The sequence below is a fragment of the Aquila chrysaetos genome, chromosome 7 (assembly GCF_900496995.4).
Source record: "Aquila chrysaetos chrysaetos chromosome 7, bAquChr1.4, whole genome shotgun sequence".
Lineage (NCBI taxonomy): Eukaryota > Metazoa > Chordata > Aves > Accipitriformes > Accipitridae > Aquila > Aquila chrysaetos.
The window spans coordinates 1,026,822-1,044,561 of NC_044010.1; the positions used below are offsets into that span (position 1 = coordinate 1,026,822).

Genomic DNA, 17,740 nt, shown 5'->3' on the forward strand with positions numbered 1-17,740 from the left:
CGATACGCCCAAACACACACCGACGTTACTCCCAAACACGCGAAACACCTGTTGACTCTCCCAAACACGCTTACAAGAGCACGCGCAAGGCTCAAACGTTCCGACACGGGGAAGCTGGGATCAGCCTGGTTCGTTAGCGTGGGAGCTCACGGGAGGCCTGACGAAGAACAACAGACTCAGCCCACTCAGGTGCCTGTCCAAAGTTGGCACGACCTGTTCCGGGCATCCCGCCGTGCTCAGGTTTGGTACCGTGTGTCCGTTTGTCATCCGTGTCCATTCCTGATGCAGTGGCAGGTTGCTTTACTGCTCAGTGCTGCCTCTGCTCTTTCCTTCTGTTTTTTCCCAGGGTCAGTCACAGTCTTTCCTCATCGCTTTATGATGAAAAGTTTGATTGTTTCTGAGGATCTGAGGAAATTACTTTCTTGCTTCCTCATATTTCAGACCTTGGAGTGGAAACTGTCTTTCTGTCATTGACTTTCTTCTCTCGCCCATCGGTTGCTCAGCTGCTCCCTTCTGATTTGGACTGTGCTTTCTCTTTGGTACTTGATGGTGGAGGGAGATTTTCCCTGTAAAACGCCCGGCCCCTCAAAGGCACATCAGCTTCTTTCTTTAATTTCGCTGTCACATCCCTACCATTTCCAGACTCATCCCGTCCATCCCTGGCAGAAACACACTTGGGGACACGCCTAAACGACCCGGGTGATCCCTCAACGGGGAAACCCACCTTGGACGGGACCCCGCCCCGTCCCCCCCCCAAAAATTGCTCCCCCAGCACCCCTGTGTCCCACCCGACCCACGCGTGGGCTGCTCGGCTCTGCCCGGGAGCTTCCACCGGACCCCGCCGCCCGCCCACCCACCCGAGCAGCGACCCGCCGGGACCCCCCCCCCCCCGCCCCTCTCCGGTACCGGGGGGGCCCGGGGATGCGGGGGGGGGGCATTTCCCCGAGGGAACCGCTGCGGGGCGGAGAGGCGGGGGGGGGGGGGCGGCGGGGGTGAGCCCGGGGGAGGGGGATCCCGGGGGGGGGGGGGGGGGTGGGTGGGATGGGGGGGGCCTCCGCCCCCAAGGACGGACCGGTCCGGGGGTGGCATTCGCCGGGAGCGAGCTGGAGCGCCGGGTCCCTTGGAGACACCTCTCTCCATGGCAACCTAATCGCTTCCTGCGAAGATCCCGAAATAACCGACGAGACGGGGGAGCGGAGCGGAGCGGAGCCGAGCGGAGCCGAGCGGAGCGGGCAGCGGCGGCGGCGGCGGGGGGGGGGGCAGGTCCGGCGGGCGGGCAGGGAGCGGGAGGAGCCTTCGCAACCGGCCGCCGGGGCAGGGGGGGGGTCCCGGGCCGGGGCGGAGGGGCAGGGGACACACACACACACACACACACACACACACGGAGGCGGTGCCCCCCCCCCCCCCACCTCCCCGGCTCGCCCCTCGGGCTGCAGCGGGGGCGACGGTACCGGACGCGCCGGTGCCAGCAGCCATGGGGTTAACGGGAGGCAGCGAGCGAGAGAGACAGAGACAGAGAGAGAGAAAGAGGGGCTGGACCAGCACTCGGCAGCTGTTTATTTCAAGGCATCTCTCGCTCCCTCTCCCTCAGCCAGGGCTCAGCCTCGTCAAACCTTCCTCCTCCTCTCCTTCCTTCGTCCTGGCCATGAGAGGCACCGGCAGCAGCAGCTGTGCTCCCCCAGCCCCCTGCTCCGCCGCCCCGGCTGCTCCCCACTCGTCTCCCCGCAAGGTAAGTTCATCCTCGCAGCCCGGGCTCGGGGGGGGGGACACACGGGGTGGGGATGGGGCTGCAGGGGCGAGGGGCAGGGAGGGATGCGCGCCCGTCTCCAAGTCGCCTCTCCCCGTCTCCTTCCCTGTGTCCTTTCTCCCCCTTTTCCTTTCCCCTCTCCCCATCTAGGTGCTCTGTCTCCTTCCAGCCGGCCGTCTCCTTCCTCCCCCCGCCGCCTTCTCCTCCTCCCCTTTCAGTCTGGGGCAGGGGACGCCCGAGGGGCTGGGAGGGAGGGGGCACAGCCGAGGCATCGCTGCCTCTCGCCCTCCAGCTCTGGGCTCCATCACAGACCTGTTGTGCTGGAGCACTGGAGCCTGCGCTGAGGAAGGCGACTTCAGCCAAATTGGCGCAGCTGGAGAAAGGGAACGGAGGGGTCAATCCCTCCTCCTGCCTGGCCAAGGGTGCACCATGCCGGAGAGAGCAATTCGGACGTGGGGACTCAGCACCTGAAGCACTCGGATGCCCGGGAACAGTAGGAAACTGGGAGGCAGAAGATTGGCAGACTCACGACATGTATTGCAGGCAGGCACTAGATGGCAGGGGACCGGCATCCTAGAGTGCTGCTTGGAATGGGGCCACACTCACAGTTCCCAAATGCGGGGAGACTTAAGCTCAGAGGACCACCGAGGGGCTTCACACGCCCATTCCCTAGCTACCGAAATGTCCAAATGCACCATCACCCTTCCAGCCCCGGATTCCGCCCCAGCCTAGGATCCCTATACCCAGCCCGTAAGCGCTCGCCCTGGCACAGGAATTCCCACCGGCACTCACCGACCGCTGCAGGACCCGCACTGACACAGGGCGAGCAGTGGCAGCCCCTCCGCGGTCCTGCCAGATCCTGCCAGGCGCTGCCACCAACCCTCTCAGGCTCAGACGCCGGGTAGAGCAGCCTGACGTGAGCCACCGCATTCAGACCGCCAGCCCCCAAATTCAGCCCGCTCCGCGAGCTGTCGCCCCCGGCCCCGCGCGCAGCGGGAACTCCTTCCCCAGACGGCCTTGGCATCTCCCACCCCGGCGTACCAGCATTCGGATTCAGGCTCCCGGCTGCCGAAACTCCTCCGAGTGCAGCAGAATTACCTCCCCTGGGGCGGCTGCTCAGGGATTCCTCCCGTTCCCCGTCCCCACCCAGCCAGATACAGCAGGACATATATATAACCCCTTTTCGCCAGCACCAGGTTCATGCTTCCTGCTACCAAGCCAGTAATGACTGCATCTCTGCCTCTTGGACCACGAACTCCGGGATGTCCATGGCCACTGAGAAAAATATAGGCGTGGGGCGCCTGGGGCACCAGGCAGTGTGTGTGGGGGGGGTCTCGCTGCCAGTGTCTGAACTCGCTCTGCTCAATGCTTGGAGATAGCTGCTGGGTTCCACGGTCCCAGATCACAGTCTCGTATCAGTAGCTGTCACCGTAGCCCTTGATGCTGGCTAGGAGTTAAAAAATGACAGCCAACCTGGCGTTCTTCCTCTGCGAGGAGGGCTGGGTCCTCCTCAGGTTTGTTTTGGTTTTTTTTAATCACTATTTCGAGTGGGATCGTTGCCGTGGGGGAGCTGGGCGAAGGAAGGATTTGCATGAAGCTCTCGGTGCTGCGGGGTTGCTAATGGCGAGCGTTATTTCAGCCGGCAGTAAGTTTCATAATCTTGGCCCAGCTCCTGTGAATGTTCCGTTCCTCAGGGTCATGAGCCTCTTCCCCCTTCTTCCATCCCTTCCCCCCTCTCCCCAAACTGGTTGGCAATTTCATTGTTCCAGTGGAATATATCCGTCATGTGAGGTCATCGCTGCATAAGGAGAGGTGATTGATTGCTTAGGTCACTGGGGCCTGTCCCATGCTGGGCTTTGAATGCTGGCTTGGAGACCTTGAACCGGACTCGGTGCTCAGAGGCGAGGCGATGTGGGGTGCAGAGGGGCACGGTGATGCATTCCCAGCAGCTTGAGTCGCCGAGCAAACAGACTGCTGCATTCTGAACTAGCTGGAGCGCTCTGAGAGCAGACGGCTTCATTCCTAGAGGCACAGTATCACAGCAGTCAAGCTCGAGATGTTACAAAAATACAGATAGATCATCATCTGCCAGCCGAGCCAGACAGAATCGGGTGCAACTCTTTTCCCATCCCCGGATGGAAGGAGACTCTACCCGCTTCCCACTAACACGGCTTGTATGTGCTCGGCTTCATCCAATTGCTCTTCAGTCAGAGCTGATCTCAGCCAGGCATTGAGAAAGCTGTGAGATTCTCAAATTTTAAGGCCAGAGGGACCATTTTGATCATCGAGTCTGACCTACAGCAGAGCACAGGCCAGAGAATTTCACCAATTTCATTTCCTGCGTCAAGCCCATAACTTCTGATTGAACCGTAGCGTCTCTTTTAGAAATACAGCCACGCGGAGGCTCCAGGCAGTAGGGAATACACCACCTGCCTAGGTGAATTGTGCTGGTGTGTGACCCTCTTTATTAATAGTATTGTTCCTCATTTGAATTTGTCAAACTTCAGCATTTTCTAACAGAAGGTTACAGATTGCATTTGATGGGAGGGAGCTACAGCACGGGTATTGCCTGCGCACGGCTGGCACCTTGGCCCTTTTATTCCTGTGATGGCTTTTATATTTGGATAGGATTTATCTTTGGGACCACGGTGTACGTGAATCCCGGACACGGAGAAGGAGTTATTGGCAGCGAATCCTAGGGCTTCCCCGGGGCGCAGTAGCATCTGAACTCTGGAGCTCAGGGTGTCACATTCAGCGTTTAGTCTGTGCTCCCTGCTCAGAGCAGGAGTGCCAGCAGGCTTTGCTCCTAGCCATTAGTTAGGATGTAAATTCCCAGCCCCCTTGGTGAACTGGGATACATGCTCTGGGGCACGGCTACCGAGATCTGATCTCTCACGTCCCAGCAGCAGCGGTGGGTCCGTGCTGCAGGAGACTTACAAAGAGGAAGGAAGCACAGCTGGGTCCCTGACGCTGGGGAACAGCAGCAGGATTCGTGCTTCCATCCGGCAAATGCAATGAGAGCAGCTCCTAATACATTAGCCCCAGGGATCTCGGGTCTGGACCAGTAGTGGGGTCCATATGCAGTAGCAAAGAGCAGTGTAATTCTTACTCACAGCTTTCAAGCACCAAGATTCACAAACTGAGCTCAGTGAAGTGCCCTGGGGAAATAGCTTTGTCATTCACACTCTGTCATCTGTGCATCACAGGACTGGAACGCTGCGATGGAGGCTATGTACCTAGAGTGAAAATACACAGGTCCATCTTTGGACCCTGGGAGTAGCCCTGTCCGTTTTTATCACAATTAGACCTGGAAGGCAGATCTGAAAGCGAGAGCCACGCCATGTGGTACTGGTGCAGAAATCCAGTCTCTCTGCTCTGGCACGCAAAGGCCTCTTGGATGGTGCAAGCTGCGTGGATACTGGGATTTGTACGTCCAGGTAGTAAGAGCATTGGCGTCCCCTCCTCCTCCTCTCTGAAGATCTTCCAGTTTATTCAGCATCCGCGCCGGGAGCTGCATACAGAGCTGAACGAAGGGCATTTGTTACACTTGCCCTCCAACGCAGCAGGGTCTGTGCCCGGGACACTATCCCCGCTGCCGGTGGCTAACCGCAGAGTGCCGCAGGCACGCTTTATCTGCCGCTTTGTCAAGAAGCCACAGGGACCTCCAATGCTCTGTTTTGAACATGAGCGCTCCATGCGCAGTAGAGTCCAGCCCTCACCGGGTGGCATTTCCATCCCAAGCCTTCCTTTGCTCTCACGGCATTCATGCTATGGGAGGCACCTCTGTGCTCCTCCCGGCTCCTCCGCAGCCATGCCTGGGTGTGCTAGGGCAGGACACGCTCTCAGGCTCCGGCCACGATACGATGAGCAAACCAGAAGGTGTTGACTGAGACCAACCGACGTTGCCTCATTCCTGCGCTCACCTGGAGCCACCTTTAGGGCTCTTCACCGTTGGCAGCAGGACCTGTGCACAACAGTGTCTCAGGTCTGAGGCTTACACCCGATGTCCGGGCTGTCGCTCCCGCAGCATGATGTGTACACGAAGAGGCCAGTGCTGGGGCTCACTCCTTCCCCTCAGCTCCAGCTACAGCTATTTTCTGCTCCATAGGGCTGAAATTCAGACTACCGGGTGTGAAAGCAATTCAGGATTTGGCTCTGTAGGGTTTCTTATTCCCAGGCTTTAGACCCTGGGAATCCATGGTCTGGGGTGCAGTTACCGGAGCTCACAATCTCAGCCGAGAACTCCGCTGTAAGACATCCCAACAAGTGAGAAGAGCGCAGCGAGCTGGGTGACCCCGCACACGGTGCACCCGCATCCAGGCACGTTTCTGCCAGTAGAGCCACCTGTGTTAGGAGGAGTGCTAGCGGTTACACGCGCACCCCTAACGTACCACGCTCCCCCACCAAACTGGAGGCACCGAGGTCGACCTGCGCCTGGAGAAGATGTCCACTCCTGGCACAGCACCGTCCAGATCCACATCTCCCGCTGCCTGATGCAAAACGGCCCGCAGAACCCGAAGACCAGAGCTGTAACTGAGACTGCTGTGCCACAGGCTCTTCACCCCAGGGATCTACTGTCCTGTGGGGAGTCCCAGGCATGGCCCCAGGCACTCCAGGCCACCTTGAAACCACCCAGGCAGTTTGCGTGCCCTCTAGCCCGGGGGCTCACACGAGGAGGTCCCCGACGCTTGGAATTCCCTCCCTTTCCAAAGTCCAAAAGAAATTCTGTCACGGATTTGTGTTGCCAGACATGATCTTCCGCGGCATCGTGATCGTAATCCAGATGGCCGAGATCTCGCCAGCCTCTGGTTTCGGAAGAAACTTGCTCCGTTCTGCTGCTTCTCTGCAGAGCTGCATTTTAATACTGAGTCCCCTCCGAGGCTTAGAGGTTCAGGAGCAAAGTACAAAGAAATGCTGAGAATAGCTACTCTTTTCTCCTCATCTTCATCTCAGGATCCCTCCAGAGACTGATCTTGCCCCGGAGGGAAGGGCAGGGCACTAGCCGACAATTCCTTTTTTTCTGTGAACTTTGTTTAAATATTTAACAGAAGGAAACTAAAAATATCCCCAGTTAATGCAGCAGGAGCTAGACAGCTACTCACTCTTGGGTGCCCTTCCTCCCAGCCCCTCTCCTCAGGTGTTCATCAGGGCCGTGAGTCCCCTTCCCACAGCAAGCACCGGGCTTTTCCCTCAGCAAGAGGAAGCCTCCCGTTCCGGAGGGGCTGCAGTTTTGGCTCAGGGCATGGAGGGAGCAGGAGGGGATGGCAGTAACCCCTTGGGAGCAACGCAGCTGGCTCAGGGCTGGAGGTGCAGGGATGGCCTCAGAGTTGACTCCCTCGGCCAAACGTCCCCGTTTCTCCACGCCGGCGGCCGCGGAAGGGCGTGACCGCGGGCTGTCGGCATTCACGCTTTCCCCTTCGCGACGAAGGAGCGAGCCGAGCATCCCGAATGATTTTTTTTTTTTTTTCGTGCGTGTGCGTGCGTGCGGTCTTTGTTGCGGAGAGGATCCCGGGTCAGGCACAGAACGGCTCGCCGGGGAAGGGCCGGCACCGCGCTGTGCCCAGCCAAGGGAAGGGACAGACGGCATGAAGGGCGGCCGTGCTGCCGCTGGGCTGATGCCAGAGGGGGTGTGCGGCCGGTGCAGAAATCCAGCTGGAGGGACCAGCCCTTACTCCGTGTTACCGCTGCTGCCTAGTGCTGCTCGGCCGCGGGAGGTGGGAGAGAAAGGGGAGGAATAGGGGGGGGAGGGAGGGACGGGACAGCGCAGAGGACACTAGGACAAGGAGTGTGGGAAGGTATATTCCGTGTTAGCTAAGAGGAACGTAAACACTAAATATTTGATAGGCATATTTTTTCTCCTAAATTCTTTAGTAAGGCTGGACTTTTCTCGCTGATTCACTCTCTCTTTCTCGGTCTTCTTGGTTTATCACTCTCGTGCTTCCCCTCTCTCTCCCTCACTCTGGCACACAATGAAGAGGCTCTTCTTTAATAAATGGATTACACGCTCTACACTATAAATAAACACAGGAATTAAGATTCCAACTTGTTCCTGCGATAAGCAAACAAAGATGCCGAATCCCCCTCCTCGGCCCTCAGACGGGAGAGTCCCCGGGGAAGCTGCGCATGTGCCTCCGCACGTGTGCTCCGGAGATTGCTCCTTGCTTTCGCGTGCGTATGCTAACGCGCGTGTTTCTGCGCGGCGTTGGGGTCGGGGGGGACGGCGCACCTCCGCGCAGGAGAGCACGCAGGCGTGGGGAGCGCGAGAGCGGGAGCGGGTGCCCGCGTGGGTGCACGGGCGGCCCGTTGCCCTCCCCGCCGGCGCCGGGGGCTCGCCGCGGTGGCACCCGCTGCCTCCAGGGAGAGAGCGGTCGCCGCTGGGCGCGGGGACGCTAACACCTCTCCCTTTTGGTTCCCAGTGAAGAAGATGAGACAGGATCCTCGCTGAGCAAAGACGCTGTTGCATCTGAGATGGAGCCCGGTGCCTGGTAGGTTCGCAGCTTCCCACGTTCGCCGGCGACGCGGGAGGATGACGGGAGCGCGGGTGGCGGGCTGCTCCGGGCTTGGGCTTTCGACAGGAGGGACGTGTCAGATAAGGCTTTCTTCTTTCTCCCCCCCGACCCCGGTCCCGCAGCAGGATGCCTCCGCTCGTCTCCCGCATCCACTCCCTGCAGCTGTGGCACCTCCTCCTCCTGGTCTCGGCCGTCCCTCCTCCTGGCGTCTGGTCTCTTCGCTCTCGGGGCCCGGCGGCCGCTCGGCCTCTTTGCACCCGTCGGAGCCCCTCGGCCCCGCGACCCATTTGCATCTGGGACAGGACCTCGCTGCCGGAGAGGGATTCTCGCTTCGCCCTGCCGCGCCAGCGGGCCCCGGCACCCCGGGGGGGAGAGCTGCGGCACGTCGTGCGGCTGAGGCGCCAGGCGGCGGGGGCCCGTCCCGCCACCCCCTCCGGATTCGAGGACGGCATGCCCTCCTCCCAGTACCCCTGGGCCATCGTGTGGGGCCCCACGGTGTCGGATGAGGACGGAGGGGACGCCAACTCGGCCAACCCAGGCTTCCCGCCGCTGGGTTACACCTTCGTCTCGCCCCACGGCATGGCGACGGCGCAGCCCAACTCCCACTCGCTCCTGCACAACGCGGGGCTCAACCTGCGCGAGACCCCGGCCACCCTGCGGCCCTTCTTGTTTGGGCCCCGGGGGGAAGGTAGATCTGCCCTCCGCTCCTTTCGCGCCCCTCCCCGTCCCCGCAGGAGCAGCTCCTTCTGCAAAATTCACGAGGTTCTCCAGCGGGAACCTCCCTTTGCACTGCTGCCCGCCGGGGACCGGTGGGGGTGGCCATCACACGCAACCCCCCCCCCCCCCCCCCGCCTCCTCTGTCTCGCAGGTGTGGACCCCCAGCTGTACGTCACCATCACCATCTCCATCATCATTGTCCTGGTCGCCACGGGGATCATATTCAAGTTCTGGTGAGTGGGATTTGGGCCGACGGAGGCTGTCACCGGGCGGGTGGGTGGGCGGGAGGACTGCGGGCTTGGGACCCGTTTGTCCCAAGGGTGCGGGTCCGGTGCCGCAAGCGGGGTCCCACAAAACCTTCTGTCATGGAGGGCCAGGGCTTGTCTGAGGGGGCACGTCCTACCTCGCCCCTTGTCTCTCTCCGAAGCTGGGACCGCAACCAGAAACGCCGGCGTCACTCGGGGCAGCAGAGCGGCGGGAGGCAGCAGGAGAGCCAGCAGCCCCTCGCGGACCTCTCCCCCACCACCGTCAGCATCTTGGGACCCTACAGCGACTCCCTGGCCCCCACGCCCGAGGCGGAGGAGTCCAGGCAGGGCCAGGAGGGCTTGGAGAAACTGGGGGGCCACGGGAAGAGCACGGCCTTCCAACTCAACCGGTGAGTGGCCGGGGAGGGAGGCGGTGGCGGGGGACCGGGGGGACAGGCAGGGGCGAAGGCTCCGGTCGGTGGGACAGCGTAGGCGCCCGTCGCTAATTGATTTTCCAATTCCTTTTTCCTCCCAGAATCCCACTGGTGAACCTGTGACGCTCACGGAAGAAGCAGAGCTGGCTCCCCCCCCACCCTCCCGTCACAGCCGGCGAGCGCAGACTCCCGCCGCCTCTGCTACCCCAGGAAAAAAAAAAAACGACCTCCTTGTGCCACGGCCCGCCACCACCATTATTAATTAACTCCGCCAGGACGTGCCTGGGCAAAAGGACGAGCCGGGCCTCCTTAGTGTCCTGCTGGGGGAAGGTTGGGGACCCCCCCCCCGCCCACGCAGGACAGGGTGATGAGAGAGCGGGGTGGTGGGAGGGAAGACAGCTGGTGGTGGCGTGAAATTTTGGCCTCCCCGGCCCCTCTCCTAGCACACACACACACACACACACGCTTGGATCTCCGTGACTCTCTCACCGGTGCATGCCTGACGTCGGGGGTAGGCGAGGTGGAAAGGCGTACCCCTGTCCCCGTGGGCCCTGACCCCTCTGTGTGTCCCCTCCCCACACGTCGTGCGCTTTGAAGTGAACGTCTGGAGTTCGGCGGCCGCGGGGTTGCCTGCCGGGGCTCGGTCTCCCCTGAGCCGCGACTCGGGTGGTGGCAGGTTCTTCTGCTCCCGAGGCCTTGGCCCTCCCGAGGGTCCCAAGGGTGGGCGAAGGTTGGGCAGAAGAGGCTCACACAGCACCTGGGCCCCCCCCCAGCAACCCATGTCCTTGAAGGAAACATTACCTCGCCCCTAGATGGAAGATACTCCCATCTTTCCGTTTTTCTTTCTGCCTAACACTCCTCTGTTTTTTTTCTCTTCAGCTTGTATCTTTCTTCATCTCTCCGTCCTCAGTTTTTTTTCTCTCAGTTCCTCCCCCTGCCACTTCTCTTGCCAGTTAAAATTGGAAAAGGTTCCTTTAGCTTTCCAAATGTTTTGATCTCTTGGAAGCCTCCTCGCTGTCCCCCTCCTCTCCCTCAGCCTCCTTCAGCAAGGTTTCTCTGAAGAGCATCGGTCTATGGTGATGTTCTTCAGAAAACCTGAGGCGAAGCCCTCTGCCCATCGCGTTATTTAGCAAGCGTCCTGTTGCGGTACTGCCGAAGCAGCTAAAGCATGGCATGCAGATTTAGCTGGGCACGAGGAACTTGAGTTTTGCCAGGCTGAGGTAGGGAACTGCTTTCAGACACTCACGCTATGGGCAACAAGCAGCAGACGTGACTCTCTGTGCCTGGGATGACAAAGAGCAATTTGGAGTTGACCTTGGGAGCATTGGGAGGGTTGCCCTGTGCTGCTGGTAGGTCTCTCCTGGAACACGAGGTGACTGGAGACCCACGAGGCAATGCTCACCAAGAGCATGGGAGAGGGGATATCTGGGGTGCCAACCTTCGTAAGTGTACTGTCCCAGCTGGTGGGGGACCGAAACCAATGGCACAGGTATCGGTGCAAACCGGTTGCCTGAGCATGTACTTCGGGGCTGTGGTGGTCTGTAGGGCAGGCAGCCACGCTGACAGTTGCTTGCGTGGGCACGATCGGTGCGTCTCAAGCTCTTCCTGTGCGTGGACCCATGGGTGTCACTTTGAGGAAGTGTGAAATGGCAAATTTCAGCTCAATGACAATAGTTGCTCTCCCTTGGCTTTTGTGGACACCTTCAAAGTAATTCACAGACCCCACGTTGACAGCCACTGAGCTGAAATGATGCAGATTTAGGTAAGGTTGCCCCTATACTGTACAAACACCTTCAGCTGCTGGACTGATGTGGCCGGAGAAGGGAAACTCGCCCACAATTAGAAGGCCCTAATGCACCATACAAGGTCTCTGACAAAAGTTGTCTTGGAGAAAAGGAAATGGCCCTTTCATCCTTTATCTCTGCAGTAAAAGCCTATTCTTTATAGGACAAAGCACAGAGTATTTCATAAGAGGCCTGGTTCTGCCCATTTACCTAGCTGAACTATTAGGTGATCTCGGGTCCCATCTGACTCACCGTGAAGGACATTTAAATGAGAGTGTAAATTGCAATAAGCTTTGCAAAAAACAGTAGAGATTTGGAGAAAATGACAGGTCAAATAAAATTACTGGCTTATTAAAAGCACAGAATGGCTGAAAGATGTAGCTGGAAAAGGACTCTGGAGGTCTCTAGTCTAAGCACAGGTTGAGTCTCCGCTTACAGCAGGGGATATTATTGCTTTATCCTAGATCGATCCCTTACCGAGCCTTTTCCTTACTCAGGCTCCGTTCAAGGCTTTGGTGGACAGTCAAGCTGCGGATGGACAGGACGGAGAAGGGGGCAGATGGCTGTTCCTGCCCCGCTCCCACGGCCCCCTCCAACCGAGGGCAGCTCGGGGCCGGTCCCCCGCTCGCTGGCACGTCAGCGCTGGGGGAGGCCATCTGCACGCAGTCGGCAAGAGGCTGCGCGGCTTATTGCTGGCAGTTTACGATATAATGCCTTCAACCGGTTTAAGTAATTTTCCAGACCGGATTAATTAGATTGCTCTTTGATCAATAGCGCTTGTTGAAACAAGGCTAGGGTTTAGACTCCACTACTTCAAGGGCTGTCCTTGGACTTTCCCTTTCCACATGCCTCGTGGAGAGAAGGTCTGTAAGAAGGTGGCAGGGCACCACGGGAGGCGTATGATGCAGGGAAGCCCTGCGCTCTGCTGGCCAGGCTTTTGTAAACTCTACAAACAAATCAAACTGCGTTGTTTTTTTTTTCCTCCTTTAACGTGTCTCCGGTTTTGTTAAAAGTATCTCCAGGGAACGAGGCCTTTCACAGGTGCTGTGGTAAGGGGGAAGCTGGGGAATGCAGCTGAGAAAACTCTTACAGTGACAGAAGCTTGGATATGCTGAACATCTTTTCCAAGACCAATTTTTCTAGCCAAATACGTTTCTATGACAGTCATTCACTCTCTCACACAAAACAGGTTAGATATGGGAAACAACTTCATTGTCCTGCCCAAACTTTCATTGCTACATTTTGTCCCTGGAACAAAACATTCAAAGCACGTGTGGACACATAAGCTTCTTCCAGTCAATAAATAATCCCACCGGATCTGTTTTCTCCATGGCTGGAGCCTTATAAACCATCTTCCCCTACGCAGACTGGAGCCAGAGCGTGCCTGCAGTCTCTTCCCTGGCCCAGGCTAAGAGTCCGTGAGACGCACACACGGACGGATTGACAGCACCGAGTACCAAGCCAGGGCAGAGGCCAGCACCTTCTCAGTCACGGCCCACCAGGTTTCCCTGTCTTCTAGGTGACTGGAGGAGAAAGATCTGGATTCATTTTTTCCAGTGGAAATTTTATGGAAAGAAATGTGTGCGGGGAAAATGACTGACAATGTTCGTAGCCTTGGGCTGAGCCTGTTTCTGTGCCATTAAAAGGGAACGTCCAGGTGGGCTGGGTGGGTTGAAGGCACCGTGTCTGCGCTGAGCTCCTGGAGGTTCGTGGCTTTGTTAAGGCAAGGGTGGTCTCTCTGTGAGCGCATGGGAAGGTCTGGGGAGAACCTCTCCCCTCCGCCCTGTAGTGCTTCAGGGCAGGAACTGGAGTCTCCCTCTGCTCACCCGGCACAGTGGCACGACTGTGCCAAGGCCAAATCCTGCTCGGGCTTCTCCATCTGGTCGGTTGCGACTGGTAGGCAGGGGCGCAGACCTCCGGTGTGTGCTTCCACAGCGCTCCTCCGGTCCAGTTTACGGGGACTCGCATCCAGCCAAGCATCCCACAGCTTCAGAGAGGGCTATCTACCTCTTCCTCAACGGCACCTAAGTGCCCTTGCAAATTTGGTCCCTTCATTCCCCACAAGCAAAAATGCTTGGAAAGGAGCGGTTTGTTCATTCCCCACAAGTTCTCAGACGCGATCGCCTTCAGACTGCTCTGAGTTAAACGGTGGCACAGCCTTAGAGCCGAGTCCTGCAGCACAAAAGCCCTGGGCCAAACTCCAGCTCCCCGATCGCAACCCCGCTGATGTCTCACTGTAGTCCTGGCCCTACCTTGGCAAGACCATAGAGGGGGGGCCCATTCCTTCACCGACTGCTGGCTCTCTACTCCTTTTTTCCTGTTGTTTTCCCTCTCCCACTGTTTTCCCGCTTCCCACTCCTGTCCTGTACCATGGTCTCCCTCCCAGTTATCTCTCCCCTCCTGCTGTTTCGCTCTCCCCACTCCTCTCTTGTTCTCCCTTTGCCACTCGGTCTCGTTCTGCCGCGGCTCCCATCCTCCCCTCCGTCCTCCCTCCTGCTTCCCCGCTCAGTCTCGCTCTTCTCCCTCCCCTGCCCTTGTGCGCTGTGATATATATTTTTGTAGGATTTATCTTCTCCTCGTGGTGAAATATTCAATTCTTGTGGGATGTTAGTTTCAACATTTTTAAATAAACCTTTGCAAAATACTGAAAGCAGAGCTCTTGCTGCCGTGGAAGAGGCCGTAACGGAGATGTCGGGGGGGGGACGACAGGGACTTCATCCCGGGCAGACCCCTGTGGCACAGGGTCTCAGACATCTGGCATCCCACAGCCTCCTCCGAGGGGGGGTAGACGGGGTGATTTGGCCCCACGTCCATCTTGCCTTGGTCTCCTTGCTGGCCAAAGAGGCCCTTTGACCCTCGCACATTTCCAGGGGAGGTGGCCCCTGATGGAGGAGACCTTGCACACCGCCTTCTCCACCCAGAGTGGCTCTTCTGCCTCTGGAGCTGCTGCCTCCCAGCCACACCATGGGGCTGCTTCTGGCACACCAGTTCGTGCTGGGAGCCAGGGTGGCCCGGAGAGGTGAGAGAAGCTGAGGGGAAGGGAGGGAGACAGAGCGATGCAGGCGCAGAAGCTTCCCTCACTCTGTTCCCCGCGGCTGCCTCCGCAATTTCTATTTACAGCCCTGCTGCCTCCCCTCCTGGCCACAGTGCCGCTGCTGTTGCTGGTTTCCAGGGCTGCTCTGTAATTAAGCATCCTTGCCTCCTGCAACTCCCCCACTTCGCAAGCCCCGGTGGCGATCGGTGCTGGGGTGGGCGCGGAGGGGGTGCTGGAGACCAGCACCGGACACGGTGGCCACCCCAAAGGGCCGCTCCCCAGCAATGGGAGGACGATTGCTGGGTGCTGGGGACGGTCCCTGGCCTCTGCTGCCTCTGCCCGCTTGCTATCCGAGTCCGTCGGGCACCGGAGGTGTCCCTGATCTGTTGCTTTGCTGTCGGAGGAAGGAGCGGGCTCCCCAGACCAGACCTGACCTTGGACTCTGTCCTGGGGTCTCTGCCCACTGGAAGGACCCAGGACCACCTCCTGCCGTGGGGCCAGACCCCTCCACATGGCACCCCGTGCCCCGGACGGAATCTCTGTGGGCTGGAGGTGTCCCCAGGCCGATCAGAGAGCAGACGCACGCCTGCGCTGGCTGTCCCGGGGCACGCACGCGTGAGAGGCTGAACGGCACCTCTTCTGCCCCGTGCCGAGCGTGGGGGGACGGAGTCCCTCGCCCCTGTTGATTTAGGTGGGTGGTCACCTGCCCCCCCCGCCAGCTGATCGTCTCCAGTCAACCGCATGCAGCGGCTCCGGGGCTGGGCAGGCTGCAGAGACTTGACGGAGGAGGCGATAGATTCTCAGTGTGCTGAAATTACAGACTCACGTACTCATCGGTGCAGTGAAACGCCTTGCACAAACCTCATCGGTTTCCAGCCAGAGCTTCAGCCCTTCTTGCTGACTTCTCTGTCATCACATGCTTTTTTTCCGGTGTCCTCTTGGCACAGCCTGCGGCTGCAGGAGCTCAGTCGAACGTTCCCTTTCTTTACCAGGACTCGCTCTCTGCCTCACAGGAGAAGCTCCATCAGCTGCCCCTTTTTCTTCTGGCTTCCTGAAACACGGACTCCCTGGTCCAGTCCCTTCCCATCACCACTCCCCACTACAAGCCTCTTGCCCACCTGCCCATGTTGACTTCCCACCTTTCCAGTCTGGTCCCAGCCCTGCCTCCTTCCCCAGCATCTCCTTTCCTTCCCAGTCTCCAGCCTTGCCTCCTTCCCCAGCATCTGCCCAGCATCCTGTTCGCTGACAGGGAGCTAGAATGGGCAGCTGCATGCTGAACGAGGACAGCAGAGAGGGGAGGAATGGATGCGATCATTTAAATCAAAGAAGAACATCTAAAAACTGTACGACCACATCAAGACACATGAAAATCACCCCAACAAGTGGTCAAAAACAAGCATGAGGTATTGCTGACCACTGTGATTTCCCAGGAAAGAAAGTACTTCTGAAAAAGATTATGAAAACATCTCCCAAAGCTGGGATTCCCTCCAGCTGAGTGCCTTCTATAACCTGCAATAAATTATCCCATCATGAAAAAAAAAAAATAAAAAAAATCAGGCAACTGTCAGCTGGAACCGCCTGTCAATGTAGGGATTTGGCAGCGAGCTCGAGCGCTCACTTGCCTCCCCTGCTCAAGGAGCTTCTCCAGAGTTGGGGCTGGAAGTTAGGACTCCATGTGCTTCGGCTCTGCCCTGCTCCCCGGGCCTGTCCTGTTGGTTATCGCCACTTCGCGTGCCTTCACCGTTCGCCCTGCGAGAGAGCCAGCCCGACGCTATGGGCGCGAGGGTAGCGGTGGGAAATGGAGCTGTGGGCACCGCTCTGCTTCCCAGGGCCATGGTGTGGGCTGGGCACAGCAGCACGGATGGGCTGTGCTAACTCAAGTGTAAGCCTCGGCGCAGAAGGGACGGACAGCTTAGGTTAGAGGTAGCTCTGCACCCTGCTAAATGGACGTGGCTGTGTAGATGGCCATTTAATTAGGAGCAATGCGCAACTTGAAACTGCCATGAAGAATCGCCCTGAAACAAGCAACCACTCATTTCAGCGTCATGTAAAAGAGTTGAGTAGTTCCCTTGGTTCAGTCCTGCTTTGATCCTCGGAGGCAGAATTGAATCTTTATTGAGGGCTGCTGTGTCTCCGAGTGCACATTGCACTCAGTGAATAATAGACCATTCAGTGACGCATTCCACATTGATCCAAAGCCCAGCTTTCTCTGGGAGTGACCAGAATACAAGCAAAACCATCTTCAACTTCAGATCAATCCCCACGAGGGATCTGGCAGGGAAACAAAGGCCAGTCTCTGCTCCAGGGACCTGTCCTGCATCTCTGTGGCTCCTAGTTAGAGCTCCAGTGGCAGGAGAGCAGATGCTCTAGGGCAGCCAGTCTAGTTTGAAGCCCATCGACGGCTGGACATACCGCGAGGGTTCAACAAACAAGCAAGCAAACAAGCCTGGGGTGACTCATTTTCTGAATGTCAGAGGAACATTGTGTGATGTCTACAGCATGCACTGGTCAAATCTGCATTACAGCCTGGCCTGGCTGAAGAGATGGTTGGTTTCCCAGTTAGTTTGCCTAAGGAAGGATGCTTGGACAGGCATCGTGATTCCCTCAGGTACCATCTGAGCCTTGGTAAAGTGACCCAGAAAGTAGGAGCTTTTTGAACCCTTCCTAAACCAAGGGGCAGTCAGTGGTGGGTGTCCCCTGCTAGTGTCAGGGGAATCAGTCTAGCCAGGCTAGTGCACTGTGAACGCACACAGCTTTGGTTCAATGTGTTCATTAACCAAAACATGAGTGCAATGGTTAAACGCACCTACAGTGGAGGCTTGTGGCACCCCCATTACATCGATTCAGACCCATTTGGTGACACCAGGATGAGTTATTTAAGCCTGAAATGGTTTCTCTCTGATGCCTTTTTCTGCTTTGCCAGTTCCTTTCTTGTGTGACATATTGCATGTGAGTGAATGTCACGCAAATGAGGTCCGAGGCTCAGCTCAGCTTTACCCTGCGTTGGCTGGATGCGCAGCCGGAGCTGTAAGAGGTGGCAGAGATTTCCCTTATTCCAAGCATCAGGGCCTTCACGGCAAAACTGAAGACCAGAAAAGTCCTGGCTAAATGGGGGTTTCTTGTAGCTACTCACGTTGGCCAGCTTACAACACGGTGCAGTAATTCTAAGTACAGCAAATGAGGAAGAGACAGGTTTTTCCCTGGTACCTGCAAGTTAGAGGAGGGCTGGGACAAAATGGTGACTAAGCAGAACACTGCCTCTTCCAGGGT

At 58.0% G+C, this 17,740-nt stretch overlaps 1 protein-coding gene across 2 annotated transcripts; it reads left to right on the forward strand.

The window, feature by feature from the left end:
- Positions 1–1,614: 1,614 nt before the first annotated feature.
- LOC115343918 (PILR alpha associated neural protein) lies at positions 1,615–14,086 on the forward strand. Of its 2 annotated transcripts, none has more exons than XM_030020503.1 (6): positions 1,615–1,729; positions 8,164–8,232; positions 8,379–8,944; positions 9,125–9,206; positions 9,401–9,628; positions 9,754–14,086. In XM_030020503.1, exons 2-6 carry the CDS (start codon positions 8,216–8,218, stop codon positions 9,773–9,775), a joined length of 915 nt encoding a protein of 304 aa, XP_029876363.1. In that variant the 5' UTR covers positions 1,615–1,729; positions 8,164–8,215; the 3' UTR covers positions 9,776–14,086. The 2 variants fall into 2 exon arrangements, with proteins under 2 accessions (XP_029876363.1, XP_029876364.1); XM_030020504.1 differs by having other exon boundaries at positions 8,382–8,944.
- The last annotated feature ends 3,654 nt before the right edge of the window (positions 14,087–17,740 follow it).

Bases quoted from the DNA above. Each gene is read 5' to 3' on its own strand.
- LOC115343918 (XM_030020503.1), top strand. The intron at 8,945-9,124 runs GTAGATCTGCCC...TCTGTCTCGCAG, and splicing joins GTTTGGGCCCCGGGGGGAAG to GTGTGGACCCCCAGCTGTAC. The intron at 9,207-9,400 runs GTGAGTGGGATT...CTCTCTCCGAAG, and splicing joins GGGATCATATTCAAGTTCTG to CTGGGACCGCAACCAGAAAC.